The following is a 22,590-nucleotide window of genomic DNA, read 5'->3' on the forward strand; positions in this document are numbered from 1 at the left end:
TTATCCTTCCACAACATGTCTCATGTCCCTGCCCTTCTCTCTGCCCACCTAGGTCAGTCAGGTCCTCATCCTCTCCTGCCTGGACCTTTGCAATAGTCCCAATACTCCTAATTGGTCTCCCTGCTTCCGGCGGCTCTTCTCGGCACCTCATCCTCCACACTGCTGCCAAATTGATATTCCCACAGGTTTGTTATGTCCCTCCACCATTCAACCCCGCTCGAGAAGCTTTGAGTCATTCTTTGTTGAGAAGAGAATGAATACAAATAAAATAGAATAAAATCTAGGATGTCTCAGTTGTCTGGCTCTGACCCCCGGCCCATGGGGCCTGCATGCTGGGGCTGTTCTATATCCTCCCTGGGAAAAAAAAAAATCTGAGGTCTGCGATGGAAATGCCTCACTTCTGTCTCAAAGAATCCCAAGCTTCCTTCATAACTCCACTCCAATTCTCCCTTCTTTGTCTATATTTTGTACTTGATTCTCTTTGCAAATGCCAACCCCCCAAAGTCCCCATTGTCCTCTCCCTAATAGAATGTAAGCTCCTGGAGAGCAGACTTCTGGGTTTTTGTCTCTGTATTCCTCAGTGCCTGATAGCTAATAGGTATTTAATAAATTTCACTGAATTGAATTCCTTCAGTTTGATAAAAACATCTGGCACTGGAAAAGCAAATGCCATTTTAGTAGAATAATTTTTCTATTTTTTTACTGTTCCATACTAGGTTGGTTCAGAAAACAAGCCAAATAACCAACTTGTGTTCAGAAAGTTCATTTGCTCACTCTGATATAAAAATGAAACTAAATTGCATTACATTTCTTTTTCCAGCATGCTACAAATGAAAACTGATGAAAATCAGGGTTTGTCTGACATGAACCCAGCAAGTAGCCCTTTGAAGCCCATTAAGACGTGCCTTACTCAGCCCACTGAGTGGAACCTGGGCCTCCCAGCTCCCCCTGTGGCCAGCCGGCCGGCTCGGAGCTGCCAGCTCCCCAGCGAGGAGAACAACTAGGCTGCAGCAGCGTTCTTGCACTACCCCCTTTTGTACATCGACATTGTTTCTGATGAACGATAAGCATTTCTTGTTCTTGAAATATTTCCAATCTCGTGATTTGTCTTTATATTAAATCACTAGCATTATTCATTTGATTTACTCTTTGTATATTTTTATATGTTTTGCACCTGATCATCGTGGAATTTTGCAGTACAAATGGAACTTGATGTTTCTCTTTTAATAGTATTTTGTGACTTTTGTATGTCTTTTTGAGTTTAAATATATGATTTTGTCTCTGTTCTGTTTTGTGCACAAAGTTTTAATATATAATGTAATATGTGACTTGGAGAGCAAATATTTTAAAGGTTTGTGCTGATGACCTGATCCGTACATGATTTTGTAGCAATTGGATGCCAATAATGATGATGATGATGATGATGATGATGATGATGACAATAATAATGACTTACATTTATAAAGCGCTTTAAGGTTTGCAAAGTGCTTTACATGTTATTTCATCGGATTGCCTGCCAACTACCTCGGAGCAAAGCAGTAAAAGGCAAGACAAAGCTGTCTCCCCAAGAAAACTCCTTCATTTCACATGTTTGGGAAAGTCATTCATGATATAGCTTCCATTCACCTAGTTCCTTTTAGAAGTGGATTTAGCTCATTTGATTTCAGCCACTTGATCTTCTTCCTTGAGTTTTTGCTTATGTTCTGAAAATGGCAAATCTGAAAAAAAAATTCTATGGATTCAGTCTCAAGGTTGTCATTCAGCCAACTTCTAGCTGCCCTTCATGCAGGTAGATGGATCATTGTCACTATTTAGAAGATACATTCCACATGGTTTCTCTGAAGACCTCTGACCTTTCTAAATGAAGATTGGCAGCATATAAAAGGTGGTCTTCCTAAAACAAAGCAGTGGTTTTTGTTAACTCTCCTCCCAAAGCCCAAATGCTGCCTCTGCAATGATTATTTGGTTTGGGCTTTGTTTTTGGTCCAGACCTCAGATTTCATCAATATTGAAAATTTTGGGTATAGAAAGAACCATTAAACCAAGGCAGAGACCAGCTTTATAACAACACTTAGAGCAGGGGCTCTATTCCTTTTGTTGTTCTTAACCTTTGGCAGGTTATTGAATAATGTTTCTAAATGCACAAAATAAAATACATAGGATTACAAAGAAAAACAATTATATTGAAATAAAGATGTATTTTTCCCCATGTATAATTTCATAGATCCCTTAAAATCTACATACAGATTTTGAATTAATAATCCATCTTAGATTGCTGCCAGGCCACTGAGAAGTTACGATCATACAGCTAGTATGGCCAGAGGAAGAACTGCTTGACTTTGTTTTACAAAAGTGTCTGGTTGACCTAGACCAAGGAAAAGCATTGGAGCTGGTAGCCAACCATGGATTCTTTCCATTTGGACAGTCTGGCAACTAGATGATTGGGGGTGAAATCAAAACAAACAAAAACATAGACATTTGGAAAACAAAACACAACAGTATATTTCAAATGCCTTTTAAATCAAGGTGATTTGTCATGGTACATTTGAAGGTTTCTTATTAGTACTCCCCACCCCACCCCCCAGGAAATTATAAAACCTTCCACTAGGGTGCAATTGTAATTGTTTTGAATGATTTCTGGAAGGAATTTGAGGCACATCTGTGTGCATGAAGCAGTGGAAACAGAGTAGTAAATTTGGAGTCAGAAGGTATGGGTTCAAATCTAGCCTCTGCTGTTTAGTACCTATATGAACTGGGTCGACTCGCTTCACTCTGGGCCTCAGTTTCTATATTAAAAATGTAAGGTTTAGACTAGATGACTTCATCAGTCCCTTCCAGCCCTAAATCTATGATCCCTTACAAATTGCTTCTCAATTTTTCATTTTATATCTTTCATGCAATCATCTCTTTCAGCTCCACATCCATTCAGATACCCCGTGTTTCTGGTTTCTCTAGTGACTGTATGGTAGGAATCTAGTGTTTCATGGCAAATGATTCTTTGGTTTATAGAGTACAATTCCTTCAGTGATGTCTTTATGGTACTTTTTTTCTTCTCAGAAACATCACATTAAACAAAAAACCATCAAAATAAAGTGTATATACTTTTGGTCCTTGATGCATAATTTTTGGTTGAAACAAAGGTTCAATATGTTGGAAATTTACTCATCAGTTTTCTGTCCTGGGAATAAAAGAAATTTTGATAATTGTGTATGTGGGGGGGTGGAAAAGCTCTCTGAGTAATTTATATTTATTTTAAATGTTAGCTATAATTGTGGAAAGGAATTCCAATTTAGTGTATTCAATTTTAGAATTCTGGTGAGTGGCAATTTCAGAAAACCATTGGTTTAGTTCCCATTGCTGGTGGGAATTCTGTTCACAGAAGTTCAGTGATCTCGTTGGTAAGAGAGTTCCTTAGGCCCAAAGAAACTTCAATCTGCCTACAGCTTCAAGTGTTGCCCAGTCCCTGAACCAGACCATGGTTCTACAACCAGCAATTGTCTGAGGATGTGAACCCAGGCTTTCCTGATGTCAGCTCCAGGACTCTCATACCTAGTGATGAAATTATCATATTTTTAAAAATTGTGGTGTCACGTAAGGGACTAGATGGTTGTCAAGTATATTTTCTCACAGAAAAATCAAATAGTTAACATTAACAAAGCTAAAGAAACCAGTTTAGATACTGTATGTTACATATCAGACTAAGTAAAAAAACTTTTACAGAAGCATTCCAAATGCAGACATTTCAGTCACTTTGGTTTTGTTTGGGGTTTTTTTGTTGTTGTTGTTTTTTGCAAGGCAATGGGGTTAAGTGGCTTGCCCAAGGCCACACAACTAGGTAATGATTAAGTGTCTGAGGCCAGATTTGAACTCAGGTCCTTGACTCCAGGGCCGGTGTTCTATCCACTGCACCACCTAATTGTTCCCAGTTGCTTTATTCGTGAGGATTTCATAGTTTTATATTATTAAGTCAGTTTCGCAGATTTGCTGCCCACCATAAGGAATTTTATTTTGAAGCATGAATTACAAAACCAGCCAAATGGTAGTCACTAATTTATATGTGATGGATTCTATATTTGGTTTTCTACCTGCTTTTGCATCATTCTTCTTTCCTCTGAAGAATCTGCCACCTTGTCCCCCTTGATTTTTTAAAAATTTAAAAAAAAATTTAAGGCAATGGAGTTAAGTGACTTGCCCAAGATCACACAGCTAGGCAAGCTGAATTTGAACTCAGGTCCTCCTGACTCCAGGGCCAGTGCTGTCTGTGTCCACTGTGCCACCTAGATGCCCCCACCCCTCGACCATTTCTCTCGTTTATCTAGAGATGGAGGCTGCACATGTCTTGAAAGTTCCACAATCCCAAGGAAAACAAAACACACCTTTCCCTAACGGGGCAGTTAGTCTCAGTCCCCTCACAGCACCATCCAGTGTCCTGAGTCTCACACCTGCATCTGTCCTTTTTCAGTGCATGCCAACAAGCATCATTCTCTGTAGATGCTGCAGAACCCAAGACAAGACAACCTGGTCAGCCCCTGCCCTTGAGGAGCTTAGGTTGATGCCCATCCACAAGCAGGTACGCCTTTGGAAAATAGTACTGACAACTAGGAGATCAGGGAGAGCTCACGGAAGGAAGGAAGTGGCGCACGAGCAGTTCTTGGAGGGAGGGTTGTATTCTAAGAAGTGGCAAGACTGAGGGACCAGGGGCCATATATTGATAATATCATTCACAGGTTATATCTGGTCAAACACTTAATTAGTTCACCCCTAAAAAGTTGCAAGATTTATTGAATTTTGAATCCCAGCCAGTGGTGACCTTGGCAGCTCCAGATCACTTTGGCTGGGCCAGAGGTTCCCCTTCTCTACTAGAGGCTAAAAAATAGGTAGCAAGATGAACAGTGCATAAGAGCACCCAAATCTGGAGTTAGGAAGACTCGAGTTCAAATCTCTAATCAAGGCAATAGTTCTGTGATCTTTGGGACACTGTTTGCCTCAGTTACTTTATCTGTGAAATGGGGATAAAAATGGTGCCCACCTCCCCAGGTTGTGAGGATGAAATGCTTAACACAGCAATGAAGATGTTTGTCCTTTGTTTTCGAAGTCTGTGACCAGAGAGGTGGTGTCATGACCAACAACTGAACTGGATGGGAGGGGGGGTGCTAAGTCACAGCCTCACTTTCTCATCCGGGGACATCTGGGTCCGGTGGACAGATAGGAATCAGAATGACTGGAGATGGCCCTGGAGGGGAGGCGGTCAGGGTGAAGTGACTTGCCCAAGGTCACAGCGAGGCTGGATGTGAACCCAGCTCCTCCTGATTTCAGGGCCGGTGCTCCAACCACTTAACTGCCCCCATATAAATGTTAGTTGCTATTATCTTCTAGGACAGTCTGTACAAAGGCACAGGTAGAGACCGTAATCTGTCCTTCCTCCTCTGTCAGCCTGAACCCCTTGGCCTAATGCCAGTCACACACATGCTGGGGAATCAGTCACCAAGACGTGGCTGGGCCACCAGGGACTCCCCATCCATTTCCCTGATTCTTGAGGGGATGGCCAACTGTAGCTGGGTCGTGCCCAGCCCCGTTAACCAGCTTTACTGTGCCATCTCCTGGACATGATGGAGCACGGGTAAAGGAACTGAATGCAGATCGTGGGATTACTCCTCCTGGGGAGCAGAGATGATAGACTATCTGATAGAACAATCCAATCAGCTCTGGGGCCTGAGTGATCTTCCCAGGACAAGCCTCCATGCAGGACTACACGGCATCCTCCAGCTCTTCGGGAGCGGCCGAGTTAACTGTATAGTCTTGGGGGTACGTTATTGCTGGGTTCGAGTACAAGTTAATCCAGGCAAAAGAATGCAGGAGTCATCCTGATTAAAACAAATTATGCCGGCTCCTTGGTTTTCTGTTTTCCCAGACTCAGAACCTGCCTCTGAAAAGGATCTCTACAAACTAAATTATTACTGTGAAATTACAGATATTATGCTAACCAAAATGAAAATCACAATTCTCAATATTCCCTCCCTTCAGTCAGTAAGTGCAGAGACCAGGAGCAGGGGACAGCTTCCTTAGCTGTGTTTGATTCCAGGTCTTCTCTGCCAGTTTTATAAGTCACAAGATGTTAAAGGCGAGGCTCAAGATACACCAGGTGGGGGATTTTTCTTTGCCAAAAGGGAAATAAGCATAAGGGGGAAATAGAGTCAAGAGAATCCTACCAAGGTCGTGCCACCACCTTAGCAGTCCTTAAACTGTCACACATGCTTTATTATTGGCTTTAGGTCAATTCAGACATCTAACCTGGTAAGTAAAACTCAAAACAAATACAGTCCCAGGAATTTTATCCTCAAAGAGCAAAAGGTCATCACTAACCACAACTTAAAAAGCTTGAATATATTTAGGCATTTAGGAAAGAAAAATTGCTGCTTCCACAAACCATTGCAATTGGGTGAAAGTAGCAAGGAGGGGAAAACAAAAGTTCCTAGATGGTATAACTGCCAACCTCGGCGCAGGTCCAGTTTCTTGGAGCCATGGTCTACCTCAGCTGGGTGGGCTCCACAATCCAAGTGGGTGGCACTGCCCTTTTAAGGGGGTTCAGGCGGATCCAGGACTCCACTGTGGATTGACTGAAGCAGGACTTCAAAGAAAACTTTCTGCCTCGGCTCCAATGAGTGATCTTAGAGCTGAGGCTCAACTGGGATTTCTAAAGAAGGAGATTGAGACAAGTTGGTAAGTCTGATCCGTTCTGTGCTGACCCAATACGGTAGTGCAGGAGGAAGTCTTTGCCCCCCCCCACGGGTACAGTGGGATTGGGTCCCTGTTAGTCTCACAAGGACTGAGCTTGAGAACCAAATGGTCGGATCTAAGGCCTAGCAAAGCTAAAGGGAGGGTTTTGGTCAGGGAACACCAAGCTACTCAGAGAATTTAGCAGGGGTGGTCTTAAGGACCCCATTACCTCTCTCAACCATTCCTGAGCTGCTGGAAGTGATGGGCACGACGGAGGTGCTGCAGTTTAGCTAATGAAGCTCCTGTGAGAGACGGATCTCTATCACTGTGTATTTCTTTAGGAACTCTCCATGATGGAATTTTTTTAGACAGGATTTTTGCTACCCTAGAGGGCATGCCAGCATCCAGGCAAAGAGCAGGCTGGGACTGGCCATTGTCAGAGAGGTTCTAATAACTTACAGTTATTACCAGATTTCTTCAAATCCTCCATTTGCCAATTCTCTTCAGGGCCTTCTGGCTTCCAGCTTCAAGACTGAAGGTGGATGAGGCCAACCCCCACTTCAGGAAGCAGAAGGAAGACATGAAGGAGACAGCTAGTTTCAGAAGGTCCAGACTCGGTCATTCAAAAGGCCCAGGGCAGGGCATCTATCTTTACCAATAAGGAGCAGGCCCCAGAGTAGTGGGCTTTAGGAGAGGGGATGCATTAAAATACAGTAAAACTTTAATAAAAAATAAATGGCATAGGAAGGTACTCCATAATTCTCTTCTTGAATAATCAGGAGAATCTCATCACATACCTCAATGAAAGGATTGAAAACATTCTTTAGAAATTCCCTTTTTCCTCAATTTAGCATCCCAAATTTCACTCCTCTTTCCTTTTTTGAGGTCTCAGAAAGTATAAACAAGGGAGACCAGAATAGATGTACAAATGGACATCAACATGCACATTTAAGCCTCCTAACATCAGAACAAGGAGTTGGGATGGAAAAGAAGATTGAACCAGATATATGGTTCCTTGAGGAAGCCAAGGGAAAAAACCAAGGAACCACAAGGATGTATAAGTCTGGGTGGAACAGCTGCTGAATGATGACAAGAGGTCTGAAGGTGACTGAGAGGAAGGAGGTTGTGCCTACTCCTCTAGGTCTAGTGTCAAGACAAGAAAGACTATCAAGTGGTGGGGAGGGAGGTCGGGAATGTTTATCTTCCAGGGAAGAATCTAGGTTTCTGTGAATGCAAAAAGACAGGAAGGAGTATTAACGTTGTAATACAAGCTGGCAGGAATTCTAAATAGGACACAATTCTAGTGGAGGGGGAAAGTGGGTGGAGGAATAACTGGTCAGGGATGAGAAAACTGGGAGTGGTAGACTTGACAATACTCAAAGGAGTCAAGCAGTTCATTAGCAATGGGATGGGCACATCATACCATCTGACTAAGGATGTGCATTAAAATTTATCAAACAATTTAGGAAACATTTTGGAAGCTGGAAAGGTTTCTGAATCTTCAGAGCTACCCTCAAAATTGGACCTCTAGAGACCAAGAGGTAGTTACTCATTATTCTTTCAAGAACCATGATCAGATCAAACCACCAGTGCCTCCAGAAAAGGGGTGTCAACTGTCCCACTTAACGAAGTCTCAGATCAGACCCTTCCTCTCCCAAGTGAGATCTCTATCATCATGTAAACTTGAGAGCAAGGGTCGTCATTGGTGTTTGTATTTGATATTTGGCAAAGAGCAGGTGCTAAATCGATGAATTTGATTCATTAAAGTAGGGGTTCTATATTGCATAGGTGGCAAGGGATGCCTTTCTCGCGGTTCCTTACCTAGAACACTCCACCTTTTATCTTTGCCTAGAATGCTTTCCCTTTCCTCTCCAGTTCTTCAAAACCCCATTTCCTTCCGGAGTCAGCAGTAGCACTCCTTCCACAAGAAGCCTTTCTCCATTTCCCCTGGTTGTCACCAAACTTCTATTCTACACATTCTTGAATACAAACATGTTCTCCCCCGCAACAGAATCGAGGTTTCGTGAGTTGTTTTTATATCTCAGAGTCTAACAGAGATGGGTCTTGATGGAGACACTCTGCATATGTGCAGAAAGATAAGAGATAAAGTGTGATCTATGGAGATTAAATAGGCCACTTTTCCCCTCAGCTACCTTCTTCCTTTGCCACATTATTCCCTAGCTCAAAAAACCCAACAGAGATTTCCCATTTCATTAAATTAAATTCTAATCCCTCAGTTAGCATTCTAGGATCTCATCTCTTCTTTCCACCTCACATTTTCTATAGTAACTACCTCTCCACCTCAACTCTAACTCACGATGAATACCTATTCTGACAATATAAAGTACCCAGGACTTTATACCAATTTCCTATTCAAAAATTCATCTCACTCCACTTGGGAGGCACTTCTCCCATTGGTCGCCGATTAAACTAACCCGTGGGTCTCTCCTACCTGAACCACTCCAAGCAGCTTTCTTCTACACTCATACTATTATTTGCCACTGCAACCCATATCCCCATAGTATTTATTCAATTTCTATTGGATCAGTTAGTGATTTATCCTATCAGTGTTTTGTGCCTGATAACTTCCACAGGGCCCTGCCTCCAAGAATTAAATATAATGCCACTCCCAGGCCCCAGCCCCCATCATCTTGTGATCTGGTGATTTGGAGAGCCTAATTCTGATTTGGGAAAAATGGGAAAACAAAACCTTGAAAATAACAAAACAATTTGAAGACTAACTGATCCGATTTTTGTGAAGATGCTATTACAATAATTTTGGACACCTTAGCTTAAATGGGGTCAAAGGCTTGGGGGGTTATGGTAAAAAGCAATAATAGGGCATATAAAAAATTTTTATCACTGAACATTTTATTTTTGGCATTCTATTCAAGATTTAGATATACAAGACATTCAGTTCCTTAATGTTAATGTCACCTAACCTAATATCTCATTTTACAAACAAGGAAATAGAACCAGAGGGTCAAGTGATTTGTGCAAGAGCACACATGTAGTGAAGGTAAGATTCACACCCATCTTTTGACTTCATATCCAGTGCTCTCCCCACAAATTACATCCTATTATTTCAGTATATTGAGCTTTTTTCCCCTTCTGGTTATCATTTTCCCTCCTTTTCAAATGATCTTGGTTTCTACTGTAAATATTTTATCCTTAAAAACCATCCTTTTAAAAGGGAATGCTGCTCCATGTTTGGAATTGTAGGGACACTATAGGTTTGGGAGTCAACCCTCCCGCCATCTACCCTTCACCTGAGCCCCGATGCTTCCTCCTTTAGCACAAAGGCAGCCCTGGCAATGCCAAGCTCACAATGGGGTTAGGATGGAACCCTCGGTTTCCATCATCAACACTCCAGCCCTGCTTGCTTTTTTTTGCTTTCTCTCATTTTGCTGGACACTCTGAGCCCTCACATCAGTTTCTTCATTGCTATCAGCAGCAGTTCTGAAGAAACTGCTAAAGAGAGGAGAGAAGAGAACTGGAGGAGGGGACAGAGTTACTGACTCCAATTTGGTGTCTGAAGCTTCCTAGATGAGGAGCTTTGGGACTTTTAATAATTCTAACCTAGATCACTCCTGAGACATAACTAGAACCATCTCCAATTTCACGTGCTTTGGTTTCTAGAACCAGAAGGCAGTGGCTTCCTGCTGCTACCAATGATTAAAGTAGAACAGCATCTCACTCCGGCTTTTCAGAGCTTCCCTCCCCATAAATTTCCCAACAGTTAATGCTAATTTTCTAGGACTTGACATTTTATAAAACACTTCTCATGAATTCTTTCACTGGATAGGCACAGCTCCTTGCCAAAACAGAACAAATATTATCCACATTTTACAGGTGAGAAGACTGACAGGAGGCAGATAGATTAAGAGACATAGGATTTGCAATCTTGCCTTAAGACAAAACCTGTACATGGTGTCAATTTTTTTTAATAGGGTATGTATGGCTTTTCATATTTTTCTACTTTGAGTCAATTGTTGAGAAAATAAGTTACACAGACAATAGAAAGTGAAATTCTTTGAATTTTATAAATGAGAAAACTGTCAGTAATTACCTTGAACAACAGCATTTAAGTAGAGTTTTTCCATTTAAAAATTTTGATAGATATAATTAACAATATAATATCTAGGGAAAAAAGCAATGTCTAGAAAAGGGAAGGAGTTAAGTCAAAGAATGAATAGAACTCTGAAGGAAGATGGTATAGAACAGAATACTAAAGAATTAAAATAATGAAAATTTGTTTACAGGTCAATTAAAAATACAAGTAATAATTTTTATTACAACAAATATAAAAGCAATTAAATCATGTTTCTGCCAAAAATTGTAAAAGCCATTAAAACAGAAAAGAATGTAAAATTTTAAAAGAACACACTATGTCTCATTTATTAGTTGTCCTCTTCACCGAGAAGAGGTATAAGATTTAATTTTGTTTTTTCCAAAGCTGCTGTTTTAGCTCGTCTTGGGAGTCTCACCTTCGTCTCTGTAACTGGTTCTGGTACTTCATGGTCACTAAAAATGAATTTAAAATCCATCAATACAATTAATTATAAACTTAAAATGCTTCATTCATATTTAAAATTTCTAAACCTCTTGCTACCACAAAGTACCTTTCTATAACTCATTTCAGTTTAATGCAATTAATTTAGCACTAGGGCTAAAGCCTCTGGAATACTAGTGAAATAACACAGACACTATCCTTAATCTTTTGTTACCCAACAGTATTCTACTAAATACAAAAAAACTTAGATGTGTTGGTGGAAACAGCTCAATGTTGCCTTTACATCAAAAGGGATATGGATTCAATTTCATTTTAAAAAGTCTCAAAAATCAAAAGTAGCTACCATCAGCAAAGAAATATCATTATTAATAGCTATTCAAAAGGACAATTTCAAAAGGTAAATTAGAAATTCTAAATATTCTTATCTCATATATTTTACATTATTCTAATTATCAGGATCTGAAGAAAGCCCCTTTTCACCTGAGCTTAGCCAACATCGACAAGAAAACGATTTTCTGAAAGCACAAACAGCAGAATTGACTATTATAACTAACTTTTAGTTGAAATAAGATGATGCAATCTTTTTACACAGACCAAGTCTCTTTTCCAGTTATTTTACCATTTTCCTCATCTGGAAAATGGTGATAGTTGTGGTACCTATTTCTCAGAATTATTGTGTCAAATGAAATCATGTATCAAAGAACTCCACAAATCTTAAAGAGTTATATAAGTGATAGCTAATGTTATTGATAGAATCCAACCAATTCAGGAAAAGTGAGTTTGTAATTTTTGATGATTAATTTTGGAATATATATATATATATATATATATATATATATATATATATATAGTTAGATGAAGATACGACAATAAACACCAAACCAAAGAACAGTAGCTCAACACACAACCTTACAGAAAATGCTGCTAACTAGGCCAAGAACCTGAGCCACCTGGGAGGTAATGGGGAAGGAGAGGGACAGTAGAGTCTACTGAACTTGAATATAGGATGTTTAATGATAATATAGTACTTTAAAGTTTGTAAAGCAATTTGAAAATATAATCTCCTGTCCCTCCTCACCGCCCCCTAACCCTCTAGCAAATGTCCAAGGCAGGGTGTGAACTAGGCCTTCTGGCCCCCACATCTAGGGCTCTGGCTCCTTATGCCACACTCCCCCACCTCAATTGTTGGGTATTGGGTTTTTTTCCAATTATCCTGATGTGTATGTCTTATATAGAGAATGAAGGAAGAATTACAATGCTTGATCCACAACTATTAGAAACAGAAAAAGAAAGATGGGACTAAGCCTAGTTAAAAGGTCTGTCCCATATACTCCCTCCCCCATTGTTGGGTATTGGGTTTTTTCTAATTATCCTGACATGTGTATGTCTTATATAGAAAATGAAGCAGGAATTACAATGCTTGATCCACAACTATTAAAAACAAAAAAGAAAGATGGACAGACTAAGCTTAGTTAAAAGGTCTGTTCCATATATACCTTTCAGAATTTGTCTCAGCATTCCGACGTCTTCTGTTTACAGATCTTGAAGTAGCTGTGACTTTTCTCCGCCCTTTAAGAAAAGTCAAGAATAGTTTACTCACAGGAAAATGCACCTTACATTACAGGTACCATTGAGATCCACTTGTCTGGCGCAATCTGCTGTCCCTCCCTCTGGCTTCCTTGGGCTTTCTCACTTTGAATATATCCTTTGCTTTCCAGACTCCTGATGTTTCTTTGCTCATGTTGTTTCCTACATATGCAGTACCCTCCGTCCCCTTTTAAATTCCTACCAATTTCTATAAAACTCAACTCGATGGGCCCCCTCCAAACAGCCTTCCTGGATCTCCTGTCCCAGGACCATGCTTCTTCTGCTCATCTCACATCGGCCTCACCCGGTACCCTCCAGAATGCACTAAATAATATTTGTCTTACAGCCAAGTCTCTGTCTTGTCCCCATTCCCCTAAACCTTATGGAGCAGAAGCCTGTACACAAACAGAATCTAATGCCTGAGGAAGAGAGGAGGAAGGGACGACTGGGGACCCCAAAGTCCAAGGGCCTCCCAATTCTCAAGATTCTGTGAACATTAGTAGAAAAGGAGACCTCGAACAGAAGAGGCTCTATCTTCCTAACCAGTCCATCAGTATAGATCACTAAAGACCAGGAAAGCATGCATAATTCTCCGACAGTGAGAATAGGGGCAAACTCATCATTGTGAAGGATTTTGTTTTTTTTTTTAATTTTTGATTCCAAATGCTCTCCCCCCCACCCTACCTCCAGCTCCTCCCCATGCAGAGTGGCCCAGGCCTGGCTAAAGAGGAGGCCAGGAGCCACCTCCACATGTTACTGCTTCAAAGGGAAGCCCTGAGTTCGCAATTCTTTAAAGAGCGTATGAGGTTCTCAAGACACAAGCTCACCAGCACCTGAGGAGCCAGATTGTGCATGAGGGAGACAAAGTTATTTAATGCAAGAAAGCAGAACCTCATTTCACTGTTAACTAGAAATTAGTTATTCTTTAAATTAAAATCAAGAATTCTGCTGGCTGACATCTTTTAAAACTTAGGTTAAGATGCTTAAACATCTATGAACTTTTGGCAATGTATAATTTTTCATCATTCCTGATAAGAAGAGCAAAGCATAGCATGAAAGGTATTTTCACCTCATATGATTTTAGAACTAAGAAAAACTAATACTGGCTATAGGAACAAAGAGGAAAAAATGGAGTTATTTCAGTGACATTTTCTAATCCTTATTCCTAAAGAGCAATTAAAATGTTTTGCAACATTTCAAAATAAATATTAAATTAAATGACATTATATTTGATATAATTTGTACCTAAAAAACAACTCATGTTTTATTTCAAAGTAAATCAGAGAAAACAATTTCTACAGTACCTTTGTTAGTCTTGGATACAGTGGTTTTAAGTGCCTCAACACCTTTACTTTTAGTTATAAAAGGAGTCTGGAACATATCTTTATTCTTTTCTGTTAAAAAACACAAATAACAAATCAAATTCTTCTAATGTGCTTACTTTGCTTGGCTTTATCAACTAGAAATGACATGCTAACTATAATTTATACTGAAAAGTTATCACTTCTAAGCACGGGTGTTTTTTTAGTCCTTTGATTTCAGACAGCTGGAGCCTGCTGGATGCCTCTACATAGTGATGGTACTCTTCAAGATAACATCAAATTATCCTCAATGCTGTCTGACAGAATCTCATACAGAATCAACCAATATTTCTTAAGGGTCCACTATATGACACAACATATGTTGAATACTAGAGAACACACAGTTAGAGGCCACAAAGAGATAAAATGATCAAATGATAAGCAGAATGTAGTTTTGGAGCAGGGGTGGCCCAAGGGGAGGCCTGATCCATGAATACGGAGGCAGAGAAGAGAAGGGGCAGCCTCCAGCCATGGAGAGGGAAGACCAGCAGGAAGTGAGGTTGGGCTAGAACACAGAGTGTGAAGGGAGGTCAAACAGAATGAGGCTGGACAGGACAACTGGCAACCAGGCTGTCTGGACTTACAGGGCAAGAAGAGCATTTGTGTTGGACAGGATGGTCGATGATTCGGGTGAATCTTTGCTTTAGAAAACCCCTTATATATTGCCAAAAGGAAGGAGTTAGAGGCAAAGAAAGGAAACTTCTGCACAGTGTGGCCAGAGGCAGTTATGTGAGTGAATAGAGAAGGAGAGAGAAATGTGATGGCGGCAATGACAAAGGTTGAGGGAAGAGGTGGGAGCTGAGGGTGTTGCCTAGGTTTTGAAACACAGAATAATCCAATCCATTACAACACACCCAGCTTCCAGTCAAAGTCCTCTGGGCAGCCTGTTCCTCTTTTGGACAGTTCTGATTGTTAGGAAGATTCTCTTGACATCAAATCTAAACTGGCTTCTTCACAATTTCCAACCATCATGATCAAAACAACGAAAACCACCCAAGACTAATAATCTCTGCTCCATATGATAGTCTTCAACTACATGGAGACCACTATTGTGCCTCCCCTGATCTTTTCAATTATACATGTCCAGGTCTGTCATGTAACCCTCAGATGACTCAGACTCAGGGCTTCCACCATCCTAGTTGCCTTCTCTGACTACTCTCTAGCTTATTAAGATCTGACTTAAATCTTGGCAGTGAAAATTGAACCCAATGCTCCATAAGTTCTGACAAGGATAAAGGACCTTGGACCTGGGCATGTTTTGCAGTCCACTCAACTCAGATCTCTTTTCCTATTCTTGTGAGACTGATCTTTTGTCCCCACAGTGAATTCCTTATTAGGGGCAGCCCAATGCTCTATTCTGCCAGCACCACTTCCTTTGTGAACCTCTTCTAAGAAATAACTCCACATGTCGCTGCTCTCCACTTCTAGCCTCACTGTTAGCAACCATGTATTTGTTCACTTTATATTTATTTCTTCTGTTACCATTGCATTAGTATTAATCAAGCACCTGTTCTCAGGGAGCTTGGATTAACAGAAAAAACAATGCCGACAAGGATGTACAAATTAGAAATAGAGAAAAGCAACTGGAGATGGATATACTTTAGGGCAAGACATTACTTGCCCTATCTGGGTCTTAGTTTCTTCTTTTATAAAATGAATTAATTATTCTAGATCATCTTAAAGTTCTTTCCATTCTTTAGGACATTCTTACAGATATTGTATTTACATGAGCCAATTAGAAAAATATTTCCATTTACTTCTTAAGCCAAACCATATTTGAGAAGACAGAAATTGCTATAGTTTTTTTTTTTATTTTCATGATTACCTTCCTCATTTCGATTTATGGCCTTGGTGGTGCTATCAGTGTCCTGTGCTATTAGAGATTGGTCACCACGTCCGATATTTCTCAACTGCATCTTGATTTTCTCTAAGGCTCTCAAACATGTTCTATCTTTTACTTCCTGTAATTGAGAAGATGATTATAATATAATTTAGCTGAAATTCTTAAATCTCCCTTCAAAAAAGAGCATTAAATTGACATCAGGGTATGTGATCATATTTCCAAATGATATCAAATTTAACCAAATGCCTTTACAGAGAAACAAATTTGCTTCTCAAAAACAAAAACAAAATTTGGTTAAGAATTCTATTGTATGGAGCAGCTAGGTGGCACAGTGGGTAGAGCGCTGGCCCTGGAGTCAGGAGGACCTGAGTTCAAATGTGATCTCAGACACATAATAATTATCCAGCTGTGTGACCTTGAGCAAGTCATTAACCCCACTGCTTTGTTAAAAAAAAAGCTAAAAAAAAATTCCATTGGTTAAAAGGGTTCTAATAACACATTCCTTAAAGATAAACATTTCATTTTCCAGTTAAATGTCTACACTTGCTACAACAAGGGATATTTTAATTTACTTACACACCTCAAGAATCTCATCCAATAATACAGAAAGTTCTTTTGTAGAACTACTACTGAGTTCTAAAGAATTCAAGGTTTTTATATAAATGCGAATCTCTGGTGCACATGGATTTATTAAGATTTCATTGCAAATTTTTATTGCTAAATTATCATGTACTGTTGAAGCCTAGAAAAGGAAAAGAAAAGTGCATGTGAACATCAGATGCAGTAATGATTGATTTGACTGAGAAGCTCTTACAATATCTAATCCAAATCTTTAACTGATCACGGAATACTCTTGTATGCTATGCTTTCACTCTAAATGCCACATATCCTGATTTACTTTGTCAACAGCCATCTTGCTTTATCGTCCACAAACTGTAAACTTGGGAATCACTTTTTACTCTTCTTTTCTTCCCTGATCCCTTGTATATGGTTAGTGACCAAGTCTTTCTTTACAAAGGCTTTATCCATTCCTTCACTGGTCTATCTAGTTCAGATCCTCATAAATCTCTAAACTCTTCTAATGTCTTAATGATGCAACTTGTTTTACAATGTGTAGGAAGATTAATTTCTTTAAAATACTGATTTACTATAACTCTCATCAACTTTTTTTTTTCTGCCCACAAGCTCAAGATCAAATTCCTTTAGTAGGTATATTATACCCCACTTAATTTTCCAATTTTTCAATATTTCCCATTATTCCCTCAAATTAATCCCAAAGTTTCCAAAAAATAACTTGTTCATTCTTACCACTATTCCTTTGCATATTTCCTTTTAGAATGACACTCTTCTCTTTCCATTTATATGAGAAATAATTGTCCTTCAAATCCCAGACTGAATGCTATGCCCTCCTCCAAGAGACTTGCATTTATCATCTTGGCTACAATGATCTCGCTCACTGTCTGAATTCCTACAGGACTACATAGGATCACTTAGGTCTCCAGATCCTACACTGCCTTTTATTAGCACCTTTTATTAGATATCATAAGCTATGTTAATAGAAGCATTATATCCAAAATTAAGAGAAGTGACATATTATTACTCTGCCCTAGTCATACCTGGAAGAATGTATTCTGTTTGGGCCTTTTCGTTCTAGGAAGAATAGTGAAGGTGGACCCCAAGGAGGGCAACCAGGACAATGAAGCAATCAGAAACATTCCATAAAAGGATGAATTTTAGAATTAGGAATATTTAGGAAAAGAGAAACTAGGAGCAATGAATTGGAAGTGAAAAACAGATTTCAGTTCAGTTTAACGAAAAACTTTCTAACAATTATAGTTATGTAAGACTAAACTGACTCCTTTAGGAAGGTGCTTCCATTTGTAAAGGGGCAATGTATAGGATTTAAAGAATGTCCTTTCAGGTCCTTTGAATTCTGAGAATCTATCATTGTTCTCTCCCCACATAAATTTAGTGCCCAATGCCTCCTGGCACGATGTCTTACAAACAAAAGCGGGCTCTAAATAAATACTTGATTACTTATGAAACTGGATTCTTCATTTCATCTTAACCACTTCAACATTTAACATCTAACTTTCCTTGTTTCATGATAACCATAAAAGGAATTGAGTGATTTTGTTTAACTTTGGAACTCTCAAGATGAATTAATGAATCAGTGTGGAAGAGTGAAAAGATAACTGGCCTGAAAGTCAGAAATCCAAGATTCAGTTCTTGGTTCTGTGACCCTGTGACTACTGATGCCTCAGTTTTCTCACCAGTAAAATGGTTAAAAAAAATTCACCTAGCTCCCAGAGTCACTGGGCAAGTGCTTAGTGTAGAGAATCTCCAAGGGCCTATGTTTTGTGAGACTGGTTATATGTTCCTGAAAAGTGAGAGAGCTATGACTTTTATCCCTTCAAAGGACTCAATATAAAACCAAATGTGACTGCTGCAAACATGAGAGCTTGCATGCCACCTGGACACCAACTCAGGTCTTCTCTCAGCTCTGGCTCTGGAATATCACAGCTAAGCCCTAACACACCCCTGGAATAGCCCTTTATCTCCTCCCCTTTGGGCTAATAGAGTTACCTGGTAGTCCTGGGAATTTCTAGCTTGAGGATTCAATCCACTTGGTCTTGTCAAGTCTACAAGTAGTTCAGCTACATTAGCAATATCTATTTCAGCTAAAGGAGAAGATGCAGGTGCATTGAGAAGTGTTTTCAGAGTTGGGAAAAAAGCTTCTTCAAAGCAATCCTGATTAGTCCTGTTTCAGAAAATTGTGAGTTAAAATGTTATGAAATTCAAGTTTTTTAAGAACAGAAGAAAACCAAGAACATTCACAAATAAAACCTACAAAGCTCACTCCAGTAATGTATAGATTAGCCTGACAGCTAAATATCCTGGGCAGAGAAGTTTCATGCGAGCCCATCACACCTCAACAAAAGTGGACAGCTACCTGAAGTTGGCAGAGTTTTATGAAGCATGTAAAATGAACAGTGAAGAACAATGAGAACAAAATTTGGAATCTGAAGCTGAATCTCAGTTCTATAATTTACTCAGTAACCTCAGGTAAGCTCTTAAATTCTCTGGGACTAGTTTCTCAACTGTAAAGTGAATAATTTGGATCAGATAATCTCCAATGTCTTTTTCAAATCTAAATCTTTTTAGTCATAGATCTCAAATGAATTCAACTAAGAAAAATTAGATGAGAAATTACTCCCCAAAGGTTACAAAAATATTTTTCTAAGAGTAGCAAAAAAGGATTTTTTTAAAAAGGAAAACTAACTATGATTGCATTTATCATTAATGTAGACAGCAACTACTTATACAAAATTAACAGTTATGCAAGTATTCTTTTAATCCCTTCTCCCATACATGTCCTTGTTTTGTTTTGTTTTGTTTTTGACTAGATTTCCCTATCTTAGACAAGTAGGAAATGCAGAAGGCATTAGTGGATCCACTGCTCATTACTGCTGATTACCATCGGGGCTTCTGACCTAATCCATTTCAAACTGGGCCAATTTGATCTTTTTTAAGAACAATAGTACCTACACCTCCTAAGAGGCTGTGAAAGCAAAATATGGACACACATGTAAATTATTCTGTCAATCTTAAAATGCTCTATATAACAGCTATTATTTAACTAATAATCTAGTCATTTTAGTGTTTGTAAAGGAGACACTTCGTTTTTAAAACCTGATACCATAATTTTTTGCTCTGCCAAAATAAATGCTTATTAATAATCAACAAACAATAAGCAGATTAGGATCTTATATTTTCTACTTCTTTCAGGAGACTGAAATGGCAAAGATGTCCTTGTCTGCTGAAAATAGCTTGGAAAAGTCTGCCTGCTCCCTACTAACTCAAGAATCCTCTTATTCACGTACAGATGATTCAAATGTTCTGAATTTTTTCTCCCAATATTTTTGGTATTTCTTCTTTTTGATTCTTTTCACTGAGCCCTTGATGCCCTCACAATTGTTTAATTAGTTTAATCAAGATACTTTTCCCATCTTTGTTCTCTTAAATGCCATCTCTATTCCCTCATAAAAAACATCTTTGACCATGATGTTAGGGGTTCAAGGGTGCTGGTTCCATAATGGAGAAAGTGATTTGATATAATAATTTTCGTAACTATTTTTCTTTTCTGTTTTCTACCTTCCATTTTTTTTGTCCTTAAATGTCTTGAGATAACTGACTAGTCTCACCAAGTTTATTTAAATGAGTTTTAGCAAAATGTTAAGTAGGAAAAATTAACATTTAAGAAAAAAATGGGGGCAGTTAGGTAGCACAGTGGATAGAGCACCGGCCCTGGAGTCAGGAGTACCTGAGTGCAAATCTGGCCTCAGACACTTAATAATTACCTAGCTGTGTGGCCTTGGACAAGCCACTTAACCCCATTGCCTTGCAAAAAAAAAAAAAAAGAAAAGAAAAAAATGAACTTATAATTAAAGAATTCTTATTAAGCTATTTCAAGACTCTTCTGACTTAAAATTTCTAACTTCTAGGGTAGCTAGGTGGCATACATAGAGTACTGGCCCTAGAATCAGGAGGACCCGAGTTCAAATTTGGCCTCAGACACTTAATAATTTACCTGTGTGACCTTGGGCAAGTCACTTAACCCCATTGCCTTGCAAAAACAACAACAAAATTTCTAACTTATTCCATTTAGTGATAATTTTTGTCAGCATATATTTAATTTTACTGGGGAAATGAAGGGTGGGGGAAGAAGACTTATTTCATAGAAATTGACTAAAATAGCCTCTGCTGAAATGTATTTATTCTATAAAGTTAGAAATACTTAAGTGCTTCTGATATCTTCTTGCTTCTTTGTCTTCACTCGTCTACAATTCAAGTGATGAATTAAGCAATTTTTAAAAATACATTTTAATATATTAATATGATTCAAACACCTGCTTGCATAAGCAAATATAGGGAAGAAGACCCCTAGACAATGTCGCAGTTGAACATCCTCTTCAGTCACAGGATTGTACCACAATAAGACAAGACGAGAAAGAAGTCTGCTACTAACTAATCGCCCAGAGAACATCAGTTTGGCTAGTCCTTCTGCAGCAGCTGTCCGGAGCTCGGAAATCTGAAACAGGTTTGGATAATGACAGAAAGGATAATGGTACAATTATTTCTTAACTTCTCAGAAAAACAAGGAGACAGCCCTAGCATTTTTAACTGTTACTGCCCAAAGACAATACTCAAAATCCACCTAACCTAGTTTTTTAAAAGACCATGCTATAATGGGGCAGCTAGGTAGCACAGTGGATAGAACACTGGCCCTGGAGTCAGGAGGACCTGAGTTCAAATCCGGCCCCAGACACTTAATAATTACCTAGCTGTGTGGCCTTGGGCAAGCCACTTAACCCCATTGCCTAGCAAAAACTATAAAGAAAAAAAAGACCATGCTATGGAAGTAGAATGTAAAAAGAGAGCAGAAAAAATAAATTTTGCCTAATTCATAATTTAACCTTAGATCAGCTGTATATAAACTGGTTCCAGAGTCTAAGTTTACAAAGTGTTTTCTTCATATCACTAAGAAGAATATCATTATTCTCATTTTTAAAATGAAGTAGTTTCCTAACTCTGCAACAGCCCTTTGACAGCTCAAAGAAGTCAAAGTCATTTGAGAAGTGAATTCATACATTAAAATCTATCCAAATTACACAACAATATTTAAAGCTGTATAAATTATGAAAAATGTATATAATCATATTTAAATACATGCATGCTTATATGTGTATGTATGTATGTATGCACACACACACACACACACACACAATATCTAAGGATTTTCAGTTTCCTACTTTGGAATAGAACTAGATTCTAGATTCTCTTGAGATAGAATTGATTTCAGAAGCTACTGAGTAATTTCCAACCATTTTTTAGTTTAGGAAGTCTTTGGAACTTTAGTAAAATCTCTATAATCTAACTTGTGCACTACAGGAGTTTTTCTTTTCAATGTCATGAAGCTTTTTTTTTTCCTCTGGAAAAGCTGGTTTGCTTCTTAAGTCTTAGCACAGAAGAAATAAACCACTAAACTAAAGGGTCTTCCAAACAAGGCTTGACAGACCAGGGGTATAAGGCAGCACGTAGTTTAGTGCAAAGAAGACAGTGCTTACTGATGATGCTACTTACTGTGTGCCCTTGTGCACCTTCTCTGGGCCTTCCTTCCCTCATCTATAAAGCAATGGGGTTGGACTAGGTGACCTGTATTAGATTTTAGCTCTAACTCTAGGATTCTCTGATCGACTCTTCAACTTGTTCCAATGAACCTCTTTGTCAATTAACCAAATCAACAAGTATTTATTAGGGGTTCACTATGTGCTGGACCCTGTGCAACATAAGGATTCAAAGGCAAAAATCAAACTGCCTTTGGTCTAAAAATGTACACCTTGGGAGAGACACGGACTTAAAGAAGAATATACGTAACATATACAAGATAAATACAAGTTAGTTTAGGGGAAAGGTTAGAAAATAAGATTTCGTGAAGTTGGGGTTTAGGGGCAGCTAGGTGGCGTAGTAGATAAGAGCACTGGCCCTAGAGTTAGGGGTACCTGAGT

At 39.0% G+C, this 22,590-nt stretch overlaps 2 protein-coding genes across 4 annotated transcripts in view; one reads left to right on the plus strand and one right to left on the minus strand.

The window, feature by feature from the left end:
- LCORL (ligand dependent nuclear receptor corepressor like) overlaps window positions 1-7,011 on the plus strand; it is a 149,439-nt gene extending 142,428 nt beyond the window's left edge. Inside the window, exon 7 of one of the 2 annotated variants that reach the window (XM_074229724.1) lies at window positions 821-7,011. In XM_074229724.1, coding sequence (XP_074085825.1) covers window positions 821-1,004 — 184 coding nt within the window. In that variant the 3' untranslated portion in view covers window positions 1,005-7,011. The remainder of the gene's footprint in view (window positions 1-820) is intronic. The other variant, XM_074229719.1, reaches the window with a different exon arrangement.
- Window positions 7,012-11,088: 4,077 nt separating this feature from the next.
- The window catches only part of NCAPG (non-SMC condensin I complex subunit G), a 48,763-nt gene continuing 37,261 nt past the window's right edge, over window positions 11,089-22,590 (minus strand). For both annotated transcript variants that reach the window (XM_074229727.1, XM_074229728.1), the window contains 7 exons: window positions 20,932-21,113; window positions 18,608-18,782; window positions 16,602-16,763; window positions 16,004-16,139; window positions 14,122-14,211; window positions 12,727-12,799; window positions 11,089-11,241 (listed from right to left, as the gene is read on the minus strand). In XM_074229727.1, coding sequence (XP_074085828.1) covers window positions 11,118-11,241; window positions 12,727-12,799; window positions 14,122-14,211; window positions 16,004-16,139; window positions 16,602-16,763; window positions 18,608-18,782; window positions 20,932-21,113 — 942 coding nt within the window. In that variant the 3' untranslated portion in view covers window positions 11,089-11,117. The remainder of the gene's footprint in view (window positions 11,242-12,726; window positions 12,800-14,121; window positions 14,212-16,003; window positions 16,140-16,601; window positions 16,764-18,607; window positions 18,783-20,931; window positions 21,114-22,590) is intronic.

Source organism: Macrotis lagotis, chromosome 3 (assembly GCF_037893015.1).
Source record: "Macrotis lagotis isolate mMagLag1 chromosome 3, bilby.v1.9.chrom.fasta, whole genome shotgun sequence".
Lineage (NCBI taxonomy): Eukaryota > Metazoa > Chordata > Mammalia > Peramelemorphia > Peramelidae > Macrotis > Macrotis lagotis.